Here is a 25,198-nt window from a genome sequence, read left to right as displayed (position 1 = left end):
TGAAAGCTGGGCCACTGGTATTTCAAATAACAGCAGGGTCACCCATGGTGGACAGGTTTCAGCAGAGCTTCCAGACTAAGACAGACTAGGAAGGAGGATTTGGTCACCCACTTCCAAAAAAGTCAGCCATGAAAACCCTATGAATAGCAGCAGAGCATTATCTGATATGTGCCGGCTATAGGTGAGAGAATGGTGCAAAAGGACCACGTAGGGTTCCACTTGTGAACAGGATTGCTAGGTGTTGGAATCAACTCAGTGGCACTAACAACAATTCATAGCAGCGTTATTCACAAAAGCTAAAACGTGGAAGCAACCCATGTGTCTATTGGCAAATGAATGGATAAGCAAAATGTGGTATATACATACAATGGAATATTACTTAGCCTTAAAAAGGAAGGAAATTCTGACATAGCTATAACATGGATGAACCTTAAGGACATTATGCTAAGTGAAGTAAGCTAGTCACAAAAAGATAAATATGTATGGTTCCACTTATATGAGGTACCTAGAATAATCAAAATCAGAGACCAAAAGTAGAATGGTGGTTGCCAGGGGCTGTTGGGAAAGGGGAAATGGGGAATTACTGTTCAGTGGATATAGAGTTTCAGTTCTGCAAACCGAAAAGTGTTCTGGGATTGGACAATGGTGATTGTTGCACAATAGGAATGTACTTAATACCACTGAACTATATACACTTAAAAATGGTTAAGATGGTAAATACTGTATTATGTGTATTTTACCATAATAAAAATTTTTTTTAAGTTTTTGAGGCCCCCCCAAAAACTTGTTTATGTGAGTTATATGTGTTGATATTTATGATATTAGAAATTAAAAATGAGAAAATTTTAAAATATATTAATTTATTTAAAATAACAATGATAAACCATTACATGCTGAACATTTTTGAACTTTTATTCTATTCTGTATAAGCATGCATTTCTGTAGGATATAAACGTAGGATTGCTGGGTCACAGGATATGCACATCTTCAAATTTACTGTAGTAGATGATGCCAGAGTTTTTCCATTAGCCCTATATGAGCTCCCTTTGATCCACATCCTTGGCAACACTTGGTATTTTTAATTGCATTAAAATGTACTTTCAGGGGCCAGCCCCGTGGCTTAGCGGTTAAGTACTCGTGCTCTGCTGCTGGCGGCCCGGGTTCGGATCCCAGGCGCGCACCGATGCACGGCTTGTCAGGCCGTGCTGTGGCGGCGTCCCACATAAAGTGGAGGAAGATGGGCACAGATGTTAGCTCAGGGCCAGTCTTCCTCAGCAAAAAGAGGAGGATTGGCATGGATGTTAGCTCAGGGCTGATCTTCCTCACACACACACAAATATATATATATATATATATATATATATATATAAAATTTCATTTTAATTAAAAGACTTTAATTTTAGCCTTTCTTGGGGGAAGTGTGTAGTAGTGCTTTGTGCAATTCTCTGAATACTAATGTGGTGGAGCAACTTTTCATGTGTTTACTGGATATTTGGATTTCTTCTTTTGTAAAGTACACATTCAGTTTTTGCCCATTTTTTTATTGGTTGACTTTTTTTTTATTGGTTAACTTTTTTTTCGTACTGTTTTGTAGGTATGTTTTGTGTATTCTGATTTCAAGCCCTTTGTTAAAATATATATATTATTATATATGTTAATATGTGTGTGTATATGTATATATACATATATATAATTTGACACCAGGTTTACTTAGCTTTATGGAAGGAGAAGAAATGCAGTATGTTAGCATTATAGCATCAGGTATGCAGTGCCATATTTTAGCCCCCTGTGAGCCGTTCAGTTGTAAGGTGACATGACCAGGTGAGTAAGTGTGGACCACTTTGGCTTTTAAAATAAAAGATCTTGTTAACATCCCATACATATAACTGTCAAGTCACTTGAACACATTTGATTACAAGAATCACACTAAGCACGTGGAAGCTGTGGCCTTTGTTTTTCAGTAGGCATTTATAGTCTATTGACAAGCTTCCAAGTCTAGATGCAGTTCACCAATCCAGGGTCATTTTTACAGTAAATAATGTTGCCTAGTAACAAATCTGATGTATCATATTGATTTTAGTGCAGTATATTTCCATGGAAATGTTGCTAGAAAGTAAACTCAAGATCATTTCCTCATGAAAATAGGGTTTAGGTCTGTTGGTTAACCCTTTCACCCTGGAAAAAATTGGTTATCTTTACAAAACTGAGTCTTCTAATCCATGAATATGGTAAATTTCTCCATTTCTTTAGGTCTCTTTTTTTTTGAGGAAGATTAGCCCTGAGCTAACATCCATTGCCAATCTTCATTTTTTGGCTTGAGGACGATTCACCCTGAGCTAACCTCTGTGCCAGTCTTCCTCTATTTTGTATGTGGGTTGCCGCCACAGCGTGGCTTGACAAGTGGTGTAGGTCTGCTCCCAGGATCCAAACCCATGAACCCCGGGCTGCCGAAGCAGAGCACGTGAAACTTTAATCACTACGCCATGGGGCCAGCCCCTCTTTTTTTTTTTTTTCACAATAAAGCTTGGTAGTGTTTCTGTAGCATTAATGCACCTTATTTGTAGATTTATTCCTTAGTACTTGATTTTTTTATGCCACTATGAATAGTCTTATAAATTTTAATTTCTTAGCTGCTTTTGTTGGTGTAGGAATGCAGTTGGTTTTCTACATTATTTTTCGTATCCGGCAACCTTTTTAAATTCTCTTATTCTGGTAAATTATCTGTAGATTCTTTTGGATTTTATACGTAATTATAGTATTTGTAAATAATGTCCGTTTTATAATTTTGTTTCTTTTCCAGTATTTATACCATTGTGTCTTTTTCTGGCCTTAACATGCCAGCTAATCCCTCCAAAACAATGTTGAATAAAGATGGTGATAGATTCCCAATGTCCAAGAGAAAACTTGGAATTCACCATTGTGATATTTGCTGTTGGCTTTTTACAAGTTAAGGAATCTTCTGTTACTACTAGTTTGCTAAGATTATTTTATAGAATATAAATGGACATTAAATTTTATTAAATGCTTTTCTGCATCTATTTAGATGATTGTATCTACATATTTTTCCCTATAATCTATTAATTTGGCAAGTTACCTCAATAGATTTGCTAGTGTTAGGTCAAATGTACATTCCTGGGATAAGTCCAGTTTGTTCAATGTATAAATTGCTAGATTCAACGTGCTAATATTTTCATTAAGCCCTTTGCCTCTCTATTCATCCAGGTTTTCTTGTAATTTTGCCTTATCCTCTTGAGTTTTATATCCAGATGTGCTTAGGATCATGAAATGCGTTGGAAAATAAACCCATTTTTCTTATTCTCTCAAACAATTTGTGTAATGTTGAAGATATTTCTTCCTTGAATGTTTGGTGGAACTTGTTAGTTAATCCAAATGGAATTTTGTTTATAGGAAGGCTTTTAATTACAAATTTAATGTCTTCAATAGTTATAAAATTCTCCAGGTTTTCTATTTCTTCTGGCTAGAATTTGCCTCACTTTTTTTTTTTCTTAACTCTACAGGTTAAATTGATTTTGTCCTTTCAAAGAAGCACCTTTTGGTTTTCTCAATCCTTTTTGTTGTATGCTTATTTTCTATTTCATTATTTTTTGCTTTCTTATTTATTTATTTTTTTCTACTTTTGAGGATGGAGGGGCTCATATTGCTATTTGGGAGTCTACCAAAATTGCGGCTTTGCCTCTCAGCTCACTTCCAGATCAACCATTATAAAAGGAGCACTGAGAGCTTCACTCACTCTCTGGTTTCCTAGTCTCTCCAGGTCTTGGCTTGGGGATAGTTGTTTGATATGTCTTAGAAGGTTTTCTAAAAAATATTTTGTTCAGCTTTTTAAAAATTGTGTTCAGATGGTACTGCTACTTTAATGTAAGCAGAAGTTCCTCCCAATGTTATTTTAATTATGGTATAATCTTTCTGATTGTCTAAAGTTTCTTAGAGTAACGAAGCCTAATGTTCAATTTTACTATGAGAATAAAATGAAATTATTTGAATGAAAACACTTTGAAAAAGAATAAGAACAGTGCAGATACAAGTGTTCTTGTTCTCACCAGTGCTGTTGTTTTGAGCTCACCAAATGTTAAGATTTATCCAAAGTTCCCTCAACCATTTGCAATAATTTGCAATAATTGGGGAAAGGCTCCCAGAATTAGCACTAGGGAAACCAAAATACCCTAAAGCTTTAGCAATGGTAGTGTATATCTCATTGCTCTGGACTTAATTAGTTCTAGTTCTAGTTCTAACCAGTAATCTAAAATCCAACAGAACAAGCAAAGGATTTTATGAGCAGAATACTCCTAGGTTTTAAATTGTTTGGATCAATTGCCTTTTTTGAGTCAATTAAGTTAACATACACTGGGCAGTGATCTAAGCTCTGAAAAAGATAAAAAGTTGACCGAGGCAATCACTAGTCTCAAGAAACTTACAGTTTCTACTGAGGTCCTAAAACTGCATTTTTGATCTCAGAATCTGAAATGCATATTGTTTAAGAGCACAGGCTCTGGAGTGGGAACACTTGGATATAGAGTCTAACTCCTCCACTTCCTAGCTGTGTAACCTCAGATTCCTCAGCTGAAATTGGGAATAACCAGTACCTACCTCAAAGGAGTTGTGAAAATTAAATGAGCATGTAAAGGTTTTAACATTACATGTGGGACATAGTAGATGCTCAGAATATACTTTATGAACTAATGAAAAATTAATACATTTTTTTAGATGGAAGAACTGAACATATTGTAGTAAAAACGCTATAAGAGAGACAAAGAGTCAAAGGAGCATTGAAAAGAGCTCCTACTGACTGGGAATTGGGAAGAGATTTCATGTGAGAGATGATAATTGAACTTAATCTTGAAAGTAGAGTGGAAATGCTAGCAGTTATACTTGGGGCAGAAGATATTCCAAGTGAGGTAACAATCTGTATGATCAAATACTGAAAGTGGAGGAGCTGGGAGCTAGGCAGAAAAGCATAGTGATTTTAGAGAATGGTAAGTCATCCTAGAGAGTAGATACATTGAAAAAGATTTGGGATTCAATACTCAGAAATATTTTGACATTATTTTGTATGTTCTTGAGAGCCTGAGAGCCATTAGAGACTTTGACTTGTGCTTTAAGAAGATTGTTGCTATGTCAGTGGGTCAGATAAGGGAGAATTTAAAAGAGGGAAGACCTGTTAGAAAGATTTTGCATTAGCCTAGGCAAAAGAAGATAGATTATAAAAACATTACAACAGGGGCTGGCCCCGTGGCCTAGTGGTTAAGTTTGGTGCGTTCCATTTCGGCAGCCTGGGTTGGGTTCCTGGGCGTGGACCTACACTACTTGGCGGCCATGCTGTGGTGGCGACCCACATACAAAATAGAGGAAGATTGGCACAGATATTAATTAGCTTAGGGCAAATCTTCCTCAAGCAAAATGAAGAAGATTGGCAACAGATGTTAGCTCAGGGTGAATCTTCCTCAGCAAACAAACAAACAAACAAAAAACATTACAACAATAGGATCAAAATTGCCCATGAATTAACTAGTAAAGGATGATAGGTGAAGGAAGAATTCAAAGCTGATGCTGAGGTTAAAAGTCTAGACAGTTGGGACAATAGCAGTGTCATTTGCAAACATAATGAAAATGGAGCACATTGTAAGGAAAGACTAGAATTATGGTTTTGGACATATTGAGTTTGAATTTTATATGGCAGGAAGGACAGCCAGCTGGAAATGTCAACTTGAGATAGTTTGAACTATAAATGTATATTTGGGAATCATCTGCATGAAAGTGATAGTTGGACTCCTGGGAGTGAATCAGCTTAAAGTGTGGGGAGAGAATACTATTTCGAGCAATACCTAGAGGAATATGTACTTGTATCGTTGGAAGATGGGGAGACCGCAAAAGAGAAGGCAACTGTAATCAGAGGGGTAGAGCAGAAAAAATGGAATTGAAATTTCTTGTAGCTATTAAAATTTAGGAAATTTCGTAACAAGTTATTTGACTAGGTTTTCTGAAAGAGATCCTGTTATCATTGTTAGTAAGAATAATAACTAGGGAACCTTACTATCTTTAATATATGATATGCTATGTTAACAAAAATAATACATTAAAATTAGCTATATTAGAACATAGAACTGTTAAGTCAAACAGTAGTCTCAAGTCCTATTTCTTCTCTACTGTCACCACTTCAAACTGGCTCCATAATCATAATGGTTGACATCTAACTGTAGTTGTCAGTTAAACTGAGATCAGTGCAGTTTCATCCACACAGTGGCTTGATTGAGAGAGAACTGGGAGGATTACCTAAGTGAGCATACTGTCATCATTCTGATCATAAAGTTGTAATTAGAATGGCTTTTAGAAATTTCCTCTCTCAGTGCATAAAAAAGACAACTGTAATATCTGTGATTTACTTTCCCAATATGTTAAATAGAGATGCCTTCTTATATATCTGGTCATTGCAAAGATGCAAGAAGGAACCTTTAAAGAGTTATTCTAACATTTGAAAGTTTGGTTCTACCCTTAATGGCCAGATTTTGGTGTCTTCCTTTCTTTAGAAAGCAATAAATTAAAGTCATTCAGGGCTTCTTTCACCAAACCCAAAGAAATAGATACATTGCCAAGAATTCCAAGTGCCCCATTTTGCACATAGAGTATCAAGATTATCTTCTAGTTAAAGCTTTGTTTGCAAAAAATTTTTCACTATCTTGAAGAAATTCATGGCCTTTAAAGTTTCCAAAAGACCCTCAAAAATAGGAATTCAGGTGTTGATAAGCATTGTTGGTAGTAATAATAATTGCAATTAACATTTACTGAATACTCATTATGTGCCATACATTGTACTAAATGTTTTGACGGTATTTACTGAATGCCTACTATGTGCCAGGAGCTGTTTCTGGACACTCTGGATAGATTAATAAACAAAAGAAACTAAAATCCCTGCCCTCATAGCCTTTTTATTTCGTGAAGGTGAGCAATAAGTATAATCAATAAGCGTATTTTGGTAATTACCTAAATAGACTATATGGACCATAAGAAGAGGACAAGTACTGTGAAAAAACTAGAGCAAGGTAAGGGGGATCAGGAGTGCTAGGTTGGGGTTGTGCAGTGGAGATGGGTTGCATCATCAGATGGGTGGTCAGAATAGTCCTAATGGAGATGGTTGCATTGGAGTTAACCATGCAGCTGTCTGAGAGGAGAGCATCCAGGCAAATGGAACAATCTGGGCAAAGGGGCTAAAGTGGGACCATAACTGGGGTATCCAAGGAGCAGCAAAGAGGTTAATATGGTTCAAAGTGATCAAGGAAGAGAGTGATAATGAGCATAATAGATGGGAGGAGGGGGAGGCAGATCTTGTTATTACAACTAAACTATGAGATAATTACCATTACAATCCCCATTTTGCAGTTGAGAGACATAGGGAAGGCAAGTAACCTGCCACATTTACTACAAAATCAGGAGCCCGCTATAGCAAGAAACAAGTAATTTCATCCATTTATATACTGAAGGTTTCTAAACAATTTAACTGCTTATTTCTTTATGACCCTCTGCAAAATATTAGATGAAAGGTCAGTAGTTCTGAAGTGGATGATTCATTGAACAATGGCTCTATTTCAGTTTTCTTTCTCTGCAACCAACATAACCATTTATTATAGGGTTTATAATTTCATCAAAGTTTCTTCAATTACATATGACTTCATTTTCTTAGCAGTGCAGTAAGCATCCCAGTGAGATGTTTTAATACAAGGGTTTCGTGTTAGAGTAAATCCAAAGTTTAGTTTGGTTCTAGCTTTTTCATATTTAGCCTTCTTAGAAACAAGGATATATTCATAATCATAGTGACATGGTATGTTTTCCTTAATCCTTAGTACAGAAAGCCACTTTAGATTGTAACATGGTAATAATGACATTTGTACATTACCTGTATATGTGCTACTGATGATTGGAATGAATTAGTGTAATGGTAGTTGCAGATTATCTGGCCCACGTACATGCTACCCATGATTGGAATGAATCAATGCCTTAATGTAATTTGATACAGAAAAACATTTTAATAAAGACAATCCTTTAAATAATAGAAAATCTAAGGAAAAAGGTGTTTGTGCCTAGTTCATTGATCTGCTAGCTCATCCATAGACCATTCTCCACTCCACTTCTAGAGGGATTTGAAAGTCACGGTGAAAAGTCACAATTAGGTGAAAAGATATTTAATAGTTCATTTTTATACGTTAGATTGACAGGTAAAAGAGCTATTATTTATTCTAAAGTAAATACCTTCCTTTATTGAGAATTCCATTTTTACCTACTTCTTCATGTTGAGTAGAATTGATCAAAATTTGTTGATTTTTATGACCTATGAATTTTTCAGTGTTGACTTTGTATAGGTGATCATTTAAAGAACAGCACTTTGCTAGGTTCGTGGTTATTTATATAACAATTTGTTAATCTGACAGTTAATAAAAAATAAGAAATTATATCCTTAGTGTTTCTTAGTAGTCTTCCCACAGGTGTAGTGAATGCATAAATCATAATTATGTGGGTTGATGACTTTAATTGTTTGGCACTAACATGCTTTTGTCAAGTGGGGGCATCATTGGTCTTTCTTAAGTAAGCCATATGGCAAGAATGGTTTACTTGTTAAATTTCAATGATGTTAGGGGTAAATAATTATTCTCTTGTCACCTTATTTTATAGGGCCTCTATTTTATGTCTCTAGCCAGCACTCTTAAATGATAGTGAGATTTAAAGTCCGGAAACATTTAGTAGTTTTCTTCTTTTTTTTTTTTTTTTTTTAATTTTTTGTTTATTGCAGTAACATTGGTTTACAACATTGTAAAAATTTCAGGTGTACATCACTACACCTCCACTTCTGCACAGATTACATCATGTTCACCACCAAAACACCAACTACAACCCATCACCACACACATGTACCAAACCATCCCCTTCACCCCACTCCCTCCCCCACTCCCCCCTGGCAACCACCCATCCAATCTCTGTCCCTATGTGTTTGTTTATTGTTGTTATTATCTACTATTTAATGAAGGAAATCATACGGTATTTGACCTTCTCCCTCTGACTCATTTCACTTTGCATTATACCCTCAGTGTCCATCCATGTTGTCACAAATGGCTGGATTTCATCATTTCTTATGGCTGAGTAGTATTCCATTGTGTATCTATACCACAGTTTCTTTATCCATTCGTCCCTTGATGGGCACTTAGGTTGCTTCCAAGTCTTGGCTATTGTGAATAACGCTGCAATGAACACAGGGGTGCATGTACTGTTTTTTTAAAGGAATCTCTAGGTTTCGCCCCATGGCTTTTTTTTTTTTTTTAATTTTTTGTTTATTGCAGTAACATTGGTTTATAACATTGTAAAAATTTCAGGTGTACATCATTGTACTTCTATTTCTGCATAGATTACATCATGTTCACCACCAAAATACTAATTACAACCCATCACCACACACATGTACCCAATTATCCCTTTCACCCTCCTCCCTCCCCCCTTCCCCTCTGGTAACCACCAATCCAATCTCTGTCCCTATGTGTTTGTTTATTGTTGTTATTATCTACTACTTAATGAAGGAAATCATACGGTATTTGACCTTCTCCCTCTGACTTATTTCACTTTGCATCATGCCCTCAATGTCCATCCATGTTGTCACAAATGGCTGGATTTCATCGTTTCTTATGGCTGAGTAGTATTCCATTGTGTATATATACCACAGCTTTTTATCCATTCGTCCCTTGATGGGCACTTAGGTTGCTTCCAAGTCTTGGCTATCGTGAATAAGGCTGCAATGAACACAGGGGTGCATGTACCTTTGCAAATTGGTGTTTTCAAGTTCTTTGGATAAATACCCAACAGTGGAATAGCTGGATCATATGGTAGTTCTATCGTTGATTTTTTGAGGAATCTCCATACTGTTTTCCATAGTGGCTGCACCAGTTTGCACTCCCACCAGCAGTGTATGAGAGTTCCCTTCTCTCCACAACCTCTCCAACACATGTTGTTTCCTGTCTTGTTAATTATAGCCATTCTGACAGGCGTGAGGTGATATCTCATTGTAGTTTTGATTTGCATTTCCCTGATAGTTAGTGATTTTGAACATCTTTTCATGTGTCTGTTGGCCATCTGTATATCTTCTTTGGAGAAATGTCTGTTCAGGTCTTTTGCCCATTTTTTAATTGGGTTGGTAGTTTTTGTTGTTGAGATGCATGAGTTCTTTATATATTTTGGAGATTAAGCCCTTATCAGATGTATGGTTTGCAAATATCTTCTCCCAATTGTTAGGTTGTCTTTTCGTTTTGTTGATGGTTTCCTTTGCTGTGCAGAAGCTTTTTAGTTTGATGTAGTCCCATTTGTTTATTTTTTCTATTGTTTCTCTTGCCCGGTCAGATGTGGTGTTTGAAAAGATGTTGCTAAGACTGATGTCGAAGTGCGTACTGCCTATGTTTTCTTCTAGAACTTTCACAGTTTCAGGTCTTACATTCAAGTCTTTAATCCATTTGGAGTTAATTTTTGTGTATGGTGTAAGGTAAGAGTCTACTTTCATTTTTCGGCATATGGCTATCCAGTTTTCCCAACACCATTTGTTGAAGAGACTTTCTTTTCCCCATTGTATGTTCTTGGCTCCTTTGTCAAAGATTAGCTGTCCATAGATGTGTGGGTTTATTTCTGGGCTTTCGATTCTATTCCATTGATCTGTGTGTCTGTTTTTGTGCCAGTACCATGCTGTTTTGGTTACTATAGCTTTGTAGTATATTTTGAAATCAGGGAGTGTGATACCTCCAGCTTTGTTCTTTTTCNCANGANNCNTTNANCTATTCGGGTCTTTTGTTGTTCCATATAAATTTTAGGATTCTTTGTTCTATTTCTGTGAAAAATGTTGTTGGAACTTTGATAGGGATTGCATTGAATCTATAGATGGCTTTAGGAAGTATGGACATCTTAACTATGTTAATTCTTCCAATCCAAGAGCACGGAATATCTTTCCATTTCTTTGTGTCTTTTTCAATTTCTTTCAGAAATGTTTTATAGTTTTCGGTGTACAGATCTTTCACCTCTTTGGTTAAGTTTATTCCTAGGTATTTTATTCTTTTTGTTGCAATTGTAAATGGGATGGTATTCTTAATTTCTCTTTCTGCTACTTCGTTGTTAGTGTACAGAAATGCAACTGATTTTTGTATGTTGATTTTGTATCCTGCAACTTTACCATATTCGTTTATTACTTCTAAAAGTTTTCTGGTGGATTCTTTAGGATTTTCTATATATAAAATCATGTCATCTGCAAATAGTGACAGTTTCACTTCTTCCTTTCCAATTTGGATCCCTTTTATTTCTTTCTCTTGCCTGATTGCTCTGGCTAGGACTTCCAATACTATGTTAAATAGGAGTGGTGACAGTGGGCATCCTTGTCTGGTTCCTGTTCTTAGAGGGATAGCTTTCAGTTTTTCACCATTGAGGATGATATTAGCTGTGGGTTTCTCATATATGGTCTTTATTATGTTGAGGTACTTTCCTTCTATACCCATTTTATTCAGAGTTTTTATCATAAATGGATGCTGTATCTTGTCAAATGCTTTCTCTGCATCTATTGAGATGATCATGTGATTTTTGTTCTTCATTTTATTAATGTGGTGTATTACGTTGATTGATTTGCGAATGTTAAACCATCCCTGCATACCTGGAATAAATCCCACTTGATCATGGTGTATAATCTTTTTAACGTATTGTTGTATGCGATTTGCTAGTATTTTGTTGAGGATTTTCGCATCGATGTTCATCAGTGATATTGGCCTGTAATTTTCTTTTTTGTGTTGTCCTTGTCTGGTTTTGGTATCAGGGTAATGTCAGCTTCAGAGAATGAGTTAGGAGCTTCCCCCTCCTCAATTTTTTGGAAGAGTTTGAGAAGGATAGGTATTAAGTCTTCTTTGAATGTTTGGTAGAATTCACCAGGGAAGCCGTCTGGTCCTGGACTTTTATTTTTGGGGAGGTTTTTGATTACTGTTTCGATCTCCTCACTGGTGATTGGTCTATTCAAATTCTCTACTTCTTCTTGATCCAGTTTTGGAAGGTTGTATGATTCTAAGAATTTATCCATTTCTTCCAGATTGTCGAATTCCTTGGCATATAGTTTTTCATAGTATTCTCTTATAATCTTTTGTATTTCTGAGGTGTCTGTTGTAACCTCTCCTCTTTCATTTCTGATTTTACTTATTTGTGCCTTCTCTCTTTTTTTCTTGGTGAGTCTAGCTAAAGGTTTGTCTATTTTGTTGATCTTTACAAAGAATCAGCTTTTTGTTTTATTATTTTTTTCTTTTGTTTTTTTGGTCTCTATTTCATTTTTTTCTGCTCTGATTTTTTTTATTTCCCTTCTTCTACTGATTTTGGGCTTTGTTTGTTCTTCTTTTTCCAGTTCCTTTAGGTGCATTGTTAGATTGTTTATTTGAGATTTTTCTTGTTTGTTGAGATAGGCCTGTATTGCTATAAACTTCCCTCTTAGAACCGCTTTTGCTGTATCTCATAAATTCTGGCATGTCGTATTTTCATTTTCGTTTGTCTCCAGGTATTTTTTGATTTCTTCTTTGATTTCTTCATTAACCCAGTCGTTGTTCAGTAGCATTTTGTTTAATCTCCATGTATTTGTGGCTTTTCTGATTTTCTTCCTATAGTTGATTTCTAGTTTCATACCTTTGTGGTCAGAAAAGATGCTTGGTATTATTTCAATCTTCTTAAATTTATGGAGACTTGTTTTGTGGCCTAATATGTGATCAATCCTGGAGAACGTTCCATGTGCATTTGAAAAGAACGTGTATTCTTCGGTTTTTGGATGGAATGCTCTGTATATATCTACTAGGTCCATGTGTTCTAGTGTGTCGTTTAAGGCCAATGTTTCCTTATTGATCTTCTGTTTGGATGATCTATCCGTTGGTGTAAGTGGAGTGTTAAAGTCCCCTACTATTATTGTGTTACTGTCTATTTCTGTTTTTATGTCTGTTAATAATTGCTTTATATATTTAGGTGCACCTACATTGGGTGCGTAGATATTTATAAGTGTTATATCCTCTTGTTGGATTGTTCCCATGATCATTATGTAATCCCCTTCTTTGTCTCGTTTTACAGTTTTTGTTTTAAAGTCTATTTTGTCTGATATGAGTACTGCTACCCCAGCTTTCTTTTCATTGCCATTTGCGTGGAGTATCTTTTTCCATCCCTTCACTTTCAGTTTGTGAGTGTCTTTAGGTCTGAAGTGTGTCTCTTGTATGCAGCATATATATGGGTCTTGTTGTTTCATCCAGTCAGCCACCCTCTGCCTTTTAATTGGAGCATTTAGTCCATTGACATTTAAAGTAGCTATTGATAAGTATGTACTTACTGCCATTTTTTAACTTTTTTTTTCTCAGTGTTTTAGTAGTCCTTCTCTGTTCCTTACTTCTTCTATACAGAATTGATGGTCACTTTAGTTTGACCTCTGTCTGAAAGCTGTACTCTTTAACTACCCTCCTCCCTCCTTTTATGTTTTAATATCATATCCAACCTCTTTTTTGTGCATTTGTATCCATTACGTTCTAATCGTGGAAATAGATAATTTTTCCTATTTGTGGTCTTCTCTTTTCCCCTTAAATCAGTCCCTTTAACATTTCTTGTAACACTGGTTTCTTGGTGACAAACTCCTTTAATTTTTGCTTATCTGGGAAAATTTTGATCTCTCCTTCCATTTTGAACGATAACCTTGCTGGGTAGAGTATTCTTGGCTGTAAGTTTTTTCCTTTTAGCACTTTAAATATATCATGCCATTCTCTTCTAGCCTGTAAGGTTTCTGCTGAGAAGTCAGCTGATAGCCTTATGGGGTTTCCTTTGTATGTAACTTGACATTCTCTTGCGGCTTTTAGGATTCTCTCTTTATCTTTAATTCTGGACATTTTGATTATGATGTGTCTTGGTGTGGGCCTCTTTGGGTTTATCTTGTTTGGGGCTCTCTGTGCCTCCTGTACCTGGATGTCTGTTTCCTTCCTTAGGTTAGGGAAGTTTTCATCTATTACTTCTTGAAATAGATTCTCTGCCCCCTTGTCTCGCTCTTCTCCTTCCGGGACACCTATAACACGGATGTTAGTGCGCTTGATGTTGTCCCAGAGGTCCCTTAGACTGTCCTCACTCTTTTTAATTCTTTTCTCTTTTACCTGTTCAACTTGGGTAATTTCTTCTAGTCTTTCTTCCAGCTCACAGATCCGTTCTTCTGTATCCTCTACTCTGCTTTTGAGTCCCTCTAATGAGTTTTTCATTTCCAGTATTGTATTCTTCATTTCTGATTGGTTCTTTTTTATATCTTCCATTTCTTTGTTGACATTCTCACTGAGTCCATCTATTCTTCTCCCCAGATCAGTGAGCATCCTTAACACTCTTAGTTTGAACTCTCTGTCGGGTAGGTTGCTCATTTCTGTTTCACTAAGTTCCTTTTCTGGGGTTTTGTCCTGTTCCCTTACTTGGAATGTATTCTTTTGCCTCTTTTTTTTGCCTCTTCTCCTGTGCTTGTGTCTACGTATTAGGTAGGTCAGCTACGTCTCCTGCTCTTGGATAGGTGACCTTATGTAAGTGATGGCTTAGGAGGCTTCCAGTGTGCTTCCCTCAGTTCTCAATGTTCCAGGGGTGACCCCTATGTGGGCTATGTATATCCTTCTGCTGTGGCCTGTTTGCTCTCCCTGTAGGCTCCCAGGGAGGCTGAGTTATGCTCCTGGCCAGCTGTTGTAATGCTCAGCTGCTTGTAGTTGTTGTGGGCCCTTCAGTCTCTTTATCAGCTGTGGGGAGCCCCAGCACAGTTGGCTGCAAGTTCTAATACCACATTTGTGTTGCAGTATTTCTTTTAAGTGAGTAGGCCCCCACCGTGGCAGGTTGTTAGGCTCAGGGCCTTACAATTGCTGTAAGCCTCTAGCCTATTAGGTCTCTTGTCAGCTCTCTGAGGATTGCAGCTGGGTGGGGCTGGCCTCAGGCACAGGAGCACCCAATTGTTTCAGGTTTTGGAAGGTGGAGCAAACCTCCTATGTGGGTCTTTGAGAAGTACAAGTCTTCTGTGGCTGAGAAGCCCTGCCGCCCACAGGTCCACACACACAGTCAACACAGTCCTGCCCCGTGTGAGTCCCCGCACCTCCCCAAGTGGACCCAGTCTCTCCACGGCGGGAGCCCCACACACTCTGCCACCGCCCCACACTCTCCACCCGCTCCTTGTGCACACCCTGCCCCGCTCAAGTCAGCTCAGTTGCCAGGCTGCAGAGAATCCAGTCACCAATCTATGCAGGCCCACACGTTGCCTGAGGGCTTGTTGTTGGGTGGGGCTAGTCTCTAGGGTGGGCTGCCTGCCCTGGCTGAGCTGGATTAAATCGGTGCTCTAGTGGGTGGAGCAGACCCTGGGCTAGCAGGTCTCAGGGAGAACTCCAATGGCGTCTGTGTCAGCACGCCCACACCAGGCCACCACAATGGCCGCCGCCAATGTCCCAGTCCCTGGAGAGGTCTCACCCCTCACCGAGATGCACTCAGGGCCTATTAGGTGAGTCTCTTGTCACCGAAGCACTGTGCACCTTTCTTTCTGGTGATTTTAGGATGCTTTCTGGAACAGGTGAGTTTGTGCACGGGCCCTTTAAGAGCCAGTTTTAGTTTCTTTGTGAACCGGGTTTTCTGGGGGTGCTACCCAATGCTTTAGTAGCAGGCAAAGTCAGATATTATGCTGCTGGTCTCAATTCTGCTGGGTCCGCAAAAGGCCCACACCGGGGCGCCTCGGCTCAGGGCCCCGCGCCTCCAGGGAGGCTGCGTACCTGTGAGCTGCTCCCGGCGGCCGTGACGCTGGCGGCTTGTGAAGGCGGCGTTTTTCCTCTCCGGAAGGGAGTCTCTGCCTCTTCTACCCCAGTTAGGATTGTCCGTTGTTGCAGGAGTTCCTCTTATCCAGTTTTCAGTTCTGTCTCAGGGGTAATTTTTCCACGAGTAGTTGTAAATTGGCTGTGTCCACGGGAGGAGGTGAGTTCAGAGTCTGCCTACGCCGCCATCTTGACTCCGCCCCCCCAGTAGTTTTCTTTATAGTTTTCATTTGCATCAGTGTCTAAAGTTACCATCGCAAAATGTGGTTGTTACTCAGTAAAAGAAAATGACATGATTTTAAGAATGAAAGTTTAGCATAAAAATCTTATTATGTAGTCTTAGTTTTGTTGTCATCATTGTTGTTTTAAGTATATGAACAAGGGGAAAACCAAGTATATACTTAAGATTTAAAACATACACACACACGCACACACACCTACACACCCCCCAACTGACCTAATGTTCACAAGTAGCTATCAGTGATAATTAGAAGATATTTTGAGCAAATCCAAATTACGTACTGTTATGTGCTGTTGCTACCAACACCTTACTGTTGTTAATAACTCTAAATGTTTTGCCATCATTAAATTTGTATAAGAAGTATGTTTGAATATGATTATCATTGTGCTATCTAAAATGCATATGATTACTGTATTTTAAAAAACCGACTGTGATTTTGATCTCTCCACTACTAACAATTTGTGCTACAGTTAGACTTCAAAATACATTATTTTGGGGGCCAGCCCGGTGGCATAGTGGTTAAGTTTGCGCACTTCGCTTTGGTGGCCTGGGATTTGCAGGTTTGGATCCCGGGTGTGGACCTATGCACTACTTATCAACCCATGCTATGGCAGGCATCCCACATATAAAATGGAGGAAGATGGGCATGGATGTTAGCTCAGGGCCAATCTTCCTCTGCAAAAAGAGGAGGATTGGCAGCAGATATTAGCTCAGGGCTGATCTTCCTCACCAAAAACAAAACAAAACAAAACATTATTTTTAATCTAGTCAAAAAGAAACTATATTTGTACATGATTGCATTTGGGTAAAATTTTTTAGGGCATGTGAGTTACCCAGATATGCAGCCTTAAGTGTTTAAATACTAATGTTTCCATCAGTATAGCCCTTGGCCTATTCTTATGTATAGGTTTAAAGTCTTGCCTGTCTCCATCCTTGTCAGGCAAATGCCGTAGGCTAAAACTGAAGATGATAACTTCAGAGTCATGTCTCTTCATGGAGATTACAGTTGTCTTGAATTGGCAGTCTTGAAGGACTTAAACTGACATCAAAGTGTTGATGAAATGATCTAGTTAGGTCAATTAACGTTAATTTTCATCTTTCACTAAATTATTTTAATGTTTTCCTCTTTTCCTCTTTTCTAGCCGAGTCCTATACCAAGTCCTATTTTGGGGCGAAAGCCAAATGCTAGTCAGTCATTGCTTGTATGGTGCAAAGAAGTTACAAAAAACTACCGGGGAGTGAAAATCACCAATTTTACTACATCGTGGAGAAATGGTTTATCTTTTTGTGCAATATTACACCACTTTAGGCCAGATTTAATGTAAGTAGAAACATTTTCCATTCCCTATAAATATTTTGTAAATAATAGACAGGTTTTACAAAAACGTAAAATAATTTAACACGTCCTGAAATATTTGACTTTATATTTCTTTTTTTATTACCCATACCTCTTGTTTTTTGAGAGAAGAAATGTATGCTAGAAAGAAAAGTTCTTCCTTGTTGATGCCTAAAAACAATCTTTTCTGTTTTAAAAAAAAAAAAATTTCTCCTTAATCTCATACAAAGAACTGACTGCAAATTATTGTGAAAATTGTGTTAGTGTTAAAATGAGATGAGACAAATAAGCCTGTAGCTCTTTATACACTGACAACAAGGGATTACCTCCTGGTAAATTTGGTTGTCAAGGCTAGTCTCTGGCCCCCTGCCTTAACTTCTCTTTTAGGTGGAAAGCTTCATGCAAGGAAACATGTAATCACTGTTTTTATTTATTTATTTATTTTGTTAATTTTCCACGCTATTAGTTTTGTTGATTAAATTGCTCTGAAATTGCTAGTTACTCTTTGGTATTATTGAATGGCAAATTTTTAGATTCAGTTTGTTTTAAAAACAGCTATTTTTATCAAATACTGTATGTACCTACCGTGCCATTTTCTCCCTCAGTGACTACAAGTCTCTGAATCCTCAAGATATTAAAGAGAACAACAAAAAGGTAAGAATTGCCAAAGAAAAAAAGCACGTAGTTTCAATTTTGGCTTCTCTGCGGGCTTTTATTAATTTGGGGAAAGTAAAGTTGTTCTGTGAGGTCATAACTGCGGCTCACAGAAGGTTGTCTGCTGCCTGCAGTTCAAATAGGATGCATGGTTTACTGTAGTTTGTCGTGGCCTTTAAAGATCACAAGTGCCAGATTGGCATCAGATTATAATATGTGTATGAACTTCATTAACTGTTAAATATTTGTTAAAGCAAATTGCTTTTATTCAAGATTTAGCTTTTAAAAAGTGCACCCAAAACTGTTGTGCCATAAACTGTTGTGAGTTTAGAAAAATCTGTCGGGAGGGGATGAAGGTAGGAGCCTAATGGGTATGCAGGAAAGAATGGATATATTCCTAGAAGCAAAAAGATATGAACATTGGTTCTTTTTCCATTTTTTAAAAATTTTCTGGTAAACTTTACAGTTTTTTCCACATAATTAATTAATATGTTGAGATAAGAGCTTTCCAGTTGGTGTATGGGGGATATTGATCCTTTCACCCTTCAGCCTTCAGGGTAGCCGTGCAGGGCTGACTTGCTGGAGCTGCCCTGGGCCAGCTGACTGTAGCTGCAGGCTGACTTAAGTATTTACCCCAGTGCGCAGTACAATATTACAGTTTTCTCTGTGCACCATGACATGAAAAAGGAGGGAAGCACTTAACTCAACACACAGTAGGTACTCAGTGTTTTTTGCACTGAATTGAATTCTTCAACTGAAAAGTTAATGAAATGTATTGTTGTCTTGAGAACGGGAGTTCTTAACCTGGGAGCCGTGGATAGAATTCAGGGCGTCCTTGAACATAGCTAGGGAAAAAAATTTATTTTATTATCTCAATTCTTTAACTGAAATTTAGCGTTTCCTTCAATTATGAATTTAGGTAACAAACCACTGTAGTATTAGCTATGCCTGAGACTTTGTCACCTTTAGAATCTCAGATATTTTCATATCACGTTATGGTTGTAAATACCTACAAATACCTTTTAAGCCCATCACTTCTTCAAAATTACAGTAGTTTATACATTCATAAAAAGCACGTATATTACTGTTTCTCAAATTCAGTTTTACTAATATTTTCATAGTTTTATTTTTCAAAATAATTGGTTTCTTTTGTTATATATTTTATACGTGTAAAATATTATTCTGAGAAGGGGTTCATTGCCAAAAGGATTCATGGGACCAAGTGGTTAATAATCTCTGGTCTAGACTAAAGTTTTTAATGTACTTTAAATTAGATAATTAAAACCACCAGTGATAAAAAGTCTATAAAGGGAATCTTGATAGAAGTTCAATTAGCAAATGAGAATTTAAATCAAAACAATTTTTTACTTTCGTTGCTCTCTAAAACGAAAAATTTATATTGCCATTAAAAAACTCGTTTCAAGACCAACCCTGTGGCGTAGTCGTTAAGTTTGCGAGCTCCACTTTGGCGGCGCAGGGTTCGTGGGTTTGGATCCTGGGCGGAGACATATGCACCGCCTATCAAGCCATGCTGTGGTGGCGTCCCATATAAAGTAGAGGAAGATGGGCACGGATGTTAGCCCGGAGCCAGTCTTCCTCAACAAAAAAGAAAAGGATTGGCAACAAATGTTAGCTAAGGGCTAATCTTCCTCACACATACACACACACAAAAACTCGTGTTTCTTTGCAACTGCATGATGCTGGCCCTAGAGAAATACATTTTAAAACTGTCAATTTTTGAATTGAAATATGCCACCAGAAAAGGTAATCTTAAAAAATCAGTGTAATTTTCTTCATAGAAATTGCCTTGGGCCGGCCCTGTGGCTTAGCGGTTAAGTGCTCGCGGTCTGCTGCTGGCAGCCTGGGTTCGGATCCCGGGCGTGCGCCGACGCACCACTTCTCCGGCCATGCTGAGGCTGTGTCCCACATAGAGCAACTAGAAGGCTGTGCAACTATGACATACAACTATCTACTGGAGCTTTGGGGAAAAAAAATAAATAAATAAATAAAAATTAAAAAAAAAAAAAAGAAATTGCCTTTATGGTGGGCATGCTACAAATTAAGTCATTCTCATGAATTATTTCTTGTATAATTTTGGAGAGCTTGTGTCTATAAAAGTGAAATGCCTTGTTTTCCATCAATTAAATTCTATCTTTAGATATGACAGTTCTTTACCTGCATTTTGTTGCATTTGAATAAAATATTAAGCTAATTTAAATGCTGATAAAAGCTTTATAAAGTAAACCATTATTAATTTTATAAAGTGAAGCTTTCAAGTTACTGTTTGAAATTTTAAAAAGGAAACATTGCTGATTTTACGTAGCTATATATTTTTAAAGAGTATGGGAAAGCTCATTAAGGCTTAAGTCATACTTCTTTAAGTTATTTTTTTAGGAACTTAATAATGAGCATACCTTGGATTTATATATTATTACATAGATAAGAATATCCCATTAAAATGTTTTCTCAATTAGATCTTCCAGGGCAGATAATCATGGCTTTTTGAAAGGATTTTTATTTAGATGATCTTATTCATTGCACAATTCAATAAATAATTGTTGTTATGTAGTCTTTCCTTTTCATCACTTTGCAGCTTCTTACCTGATATCTGCATTGAGTATCAGTTGCTACCTGCAGGTTTATTTCTGGCTTCACACACTTCTTCCTGATAACCCTGTCTGCCCTTGATTGGATTTAAAGCAGCACGAGAAACAATGCCTATGTCTTAAGTTCCATGCAGATGCATAACATAACTGGTAGTAACTCCTCCTTACCAATTAAATTACATCTGGAAATGAATAAGACAATTTCCTTTGAAAGACTTCTTTTTTTCTCCACATACAAACAGCTAAAAAGACAGTAGGTGATTGACCATAGCAGAAGAGGTTAACCTATGGGAAAATTCCTTTATAAAGTCTTGACCTCACTTACAAGAAACCTGGTTTATTTTTAAATGTTTTTTATTGCAATTAGTGTGCATAAAATGAATTGCTACGTGAAGCAAAACACCAGCAGGAGATTCCCCACAAGGAAGCTAATCATTTTCCCAGGTCTGTAAAAAGTGCTGAGTAAAAATGGTATTTACCTGTGACATCTGATCTTAACCAATATGTCAGTGTTTTAGATAATTGGGAAATGTTTAGAATACTGCCTGTGGTGCTTTTCCTGATGGTCTGCAATTGATGTCTGTCAATCAGGTTGTCAGGGTACATGAGGAGGAAAATGACTTTAACCTTCCTAAAACTTGTAAAATAACAAACAGGCCTAAACATGCACACCAACTGAGCCATTCTCTGGACTAAATATTTTGAGTTACCTATATTATGAAGCATGGTGCTTTGAAAATTGAAGAGGTTTTAATATTGCAATTTCTTTTTCATTTTCTTTTTCACTCATTCCACAACATTCGTTAACTGCAGGAAGCATATGAGACAAGGGTTAAATTCAAAGGTAGCAATGCACTTTAACATGTAACTGCAAAAGACTGATTCCTTCTAAATTGTTGCATAATTTCTAACTTTTCTTTTAAGAAAAACTTTGAGTTAGGATCCTACATCTAGGTTGTTACAAAGACGAGACAGTTTATATCTCAAAGTGAGAATATAACTAGAGGGTCTTTACTTTTTCCAAGAGTTTATCTAAACCTTTAGCCATATTTTTAATGCTTCCTAGCAACACAATGCTGTTTTCAAGGGTTAGTTCAGGGTAGTAATAATTAATTGTAAATTGAGAAACAGCTTTGATTCTTCAAAACTAGAAAAACCTGATGTGCCACAGTCATTTAAAGGCTAACAAAAATAATACAATGCAACCTCACATTCTCAACTAGGTTGTGCTACTCAAAACATTTCATTCTTTCCAAAATGGATGAAGTGAAAATGAAGTCACTCTTATCATTATGAAAATCAATCTTAATTGGGCATTTAAAAAATGTTTCTATGTTTCTAGGGTTAAATAGCACTTACTTGTATTTTATACCAGGTAATCTAGGAGTTAGTTCTTTTGAGATATCTAGCTGTACTTTTTCTTCACAAATTACTGCAATTACATGACCATCGAAGAGAGAGGTTGATAGGAATGATAAAGCTCCAGATGAATTAATGTTCCTTTATACCTTAGTTCCTTATCTTAAATATCGATTCTAAGATTTTTTTTAACTCTCACTTTTGCTTATTTTCTTTATTTGAAAAGAACATTTCAATTGTTATTAATTGAGAAAATTCTTTTCTCTTCCATCTACCGTACTTTTACAAATTTCTGACTTGGAATTTTGTTCTGCTTATGTGCCGTAATGCCAGAAACATAATGTACTCTCTAAGAACAATAACAACAATCCATTAAAATTTTGCTGGTTTTTTTATAGTAACAATTTTATTTATTTATTTTCTTAACTTTTTTTTTTGCTGAGGTATAATTGACATATAGCATTATATTTGTTTGGTGTACAACGTAATGATTCAATATTTGTAAACATTGCAAAATGATCACCATAATAAGTCTAGTTAACATCTTTATTTTGCTGTTTTTAAAATGTATGGATTGTCTGAACTATTCAATATATCTTTTGTTTTTCCTTCCTTTGAAGGCATATGATGGATTTGCCAGCATAGGAATTTCCCGGTTATTGGAACCTTCTGATATGGTTTTATTAGCAATTCCTGACAAACTGACTGTTATGACTTATCTCTATCAAATAAGAGCACATTTCAGTGGCCAAGAGCTAAATGTTGTTCAGATAGAGGAAAACAGCAGTAAAAGCACATATAAAGTTGGAAACTATGAAACAGATACAAACAGTTCTGTTGATCAGGAAAAATTCTATGCAGAGCTTAGTGATCTGAAACGGGAACCTGAACTACAGCAGCCTACCGGTGGAGTGGTAGACTTCTTATCACAAGACGACTCTGTATTTGTAAATGATAGTGGTGTTGGAGAGTCAGAAAGTGAACATCAGACTCCTGATGATCATCTTAGTCCAAGCACAGCCTCCCCTTACTGTCGCAGGACTAAAAGTGACACAGAACCCCAAAAGTCCCAGCAGAGCTCTGGAAGGACTTCAGGATCCGATGACCCTGGAATATGTTACAATACAGATTCAAGCCATGCACAAGTTTTATTAGGCAAGAAGAGACTATTGAAAGCTGAGACTTTAGAATTAAGTGACTTATGTGTTAGTGATAAGAAGAAGGATGTGTCTCCACCCTTTATTTGTGAGGAGGCAGATGAGCAGAAGCTTCAGACTCTAGACATCAGTAGTAACTTGGAGCAAGAAAAATTAGACAATTCCAGACCCTTAGAATGCAGATCAGATCCTGAATCACCTATCAAGAAAACAAGTTTATCTCCCACTTCTAAACTTGGATACTCATACAATAGAGATGCAGACCTTGCGAAAAAAAAACGTACTTCCCTGAGGCAGACAGAGTCTGATCCAGATGCTGATAGAACCACTTTAAATCATACAGATCATTCTGCAAAAACAGTCCAGGTAAGTGAGTTAAAAAGAAAATACGTATATTTAGTAAATGGTTACTCTATTTTTTGTTTCTTTTTGTATTCATAGACACTTTAAACTGTTACAAATGATTAAAAGTGAAGTATAATTTCCTATTATAGAAAAACCTGAAATACACCTGCTCGTCATTGAAAGTTAAGATAATATTTTAAGCCTACAAATAAATCCCACTTTCAAGATTGAAGGATAAAAAATGTCAACTTTACAAATCAAAATATTATTAACCTATAAAAACAATATTTTACTGTAAGAATAAGTCAAAGATATTTCAGTATTCCCATTTGGTAAGAATATTATTATGAAAATGTAGGGCTGGCCCCATGGCTTAGCAGTTGGGTGCGCGCGCTCCGCTGCTGGCGGCCCGGGTTTGGATCCCCAGCGTGCGCCGACGCACCGCTTCTCTGGCCATGCTGAGGCCGCGTCCCACATACAGCAACTAGAAGGATGTGCAGCTATGACATAGAACTATCTACTGGGGCTTTGGGGGAAAAATAAATAATAAAATAATAATAAAAAAAAAAAAGAAAAAGAAAATGTATAATGCCAAATTAAATATTTCCCATTTAAAGCATTTTCTTCAAATATTTTAGTTGCATTGTAATTGGTATTTTCAGTCCCATGGTTACTTATGGTTAAAAATCCCAGTTACATGCAAATTTCTCCCCATGAGGAGAATATGGTGCAGATTTGACCTTACAGTATTTACTGTATTTAATTGAATCTATGGTACCATCAATTATAAGATATACCATTAATTTTTATACCACAAAGAAAAACATTGCCAATAAATTATGATATATGGTTTTCTTATCACATAGAATTATTCTTTCATACCTATTGAAAGAGTTCTTTTAGACTTATTTAGATGTACAGATTTTTTAATCATAAAACACTCTTATGTGTACATAAAAAGGAGATCTTAAGTAAAATAGATTAAGGATAATCAATTTAGAGTTAGAATTTAGAATTCAATTCTTCTGAGTCACTTGTTGATTTAGGGTTGTTGGTGTTCCAGTTTTTCCACATAGTGTTGTCCTCTGTGCTGTCAAAAGCACTATGTTACAGCAGCGGTTTTCAAAGTATGGTCTAGGGAGCTCTGAGGCTCTCCAGGACTCTTTCAGAGAGCTTCCAAAGTTGAAACTATTTTCATAATAATACTAGAACATTATTTACCTTTTTCACTTTCATTCTCTCACAAGTGTACAGTGGCATTTCTGCAGGCTACGTGGTTTGTGATATCTCAACAGATTGAATACAGAAGTAGATATGAGAACCCAGCTGCCTTCTATTAAGCCCGATACTAAGAAATTCCCAAAATATGTAAAGTAATGCCATTCCTTTCACTTATTTTTTGTTTTTTTAAAGTAGTTATTTTTTATTAGAATATGTTAACATCTAATGGGCTTATAGCTGTTTCCAAAGAAATGAATAAATAAATATTTTTAAAATTTCACAGTTTTAATTTCCAAAATGACAAATATCAATACATATAACCCACATAAGCAAAAGGTTTTTGGGGTCCTCAATAATTTTTAAGCATATAAAGGGATCACAAAGTTTGAGAACCTCTAAATTACAGCATTTCTCCACAGTTGTCTCTGGGATTTTCT

The 25,198-nt window shown here is 36.7% G+C and overlaps 1 protein-coding gene across 5 annotated transcripts in view; it reads left to right on the top strand.

Annotated features, from left to right (window-relative positions):
• The window catches only part of EHBP1 (EH domain binding protein 1), a 345,468-nt gene that overhangs the window by 218,029 nt on the left and 102,241 nt on the right, over window positions 1–25,198 (top strand). For all 5 annotated transcript variants that reach the window (XM_087436678.1, XM_087436679.1, XM_014791477.2 and 2 more), the window contains exons 11-13: window positions 17,226–17,404; window positions 18,025–18,073; window positions 22,659–23,561. In XM_087436678.1, the coding sequence (XP_087292804.1) occupies window positions 17,226–17,404; window positions 18,025–18,073; window positions 22,659–23,561 (1,131 nt within the window). The remainder of the gene's footprint in view (window positions 1–17,225; window positions 17,405–18,024; window positions 18,074–22,658; window positions 23,562–25,198) is intronic.

Source organism: Ceratotherium simum, chromosome 11 (assembly GCF_057802395.1).
Source record: "Ceratotherium simum simum isolate JZ-2026a chromosome 11, ASM5780239v1, whole genome shotgun sequence".
NCBI classification, from domain to species: domain Eukaryota; kingdom Metazoa; phylum Chordata; class Mammalia; order Perissodactyla; family Rhinocerotidae; genus Ceratotherium; species Ceratotherium simum.
Note: the sequence above shows the minus strand (reverse complement) of the source record. Positions and strands in the feature narration are given on the sequence as shown.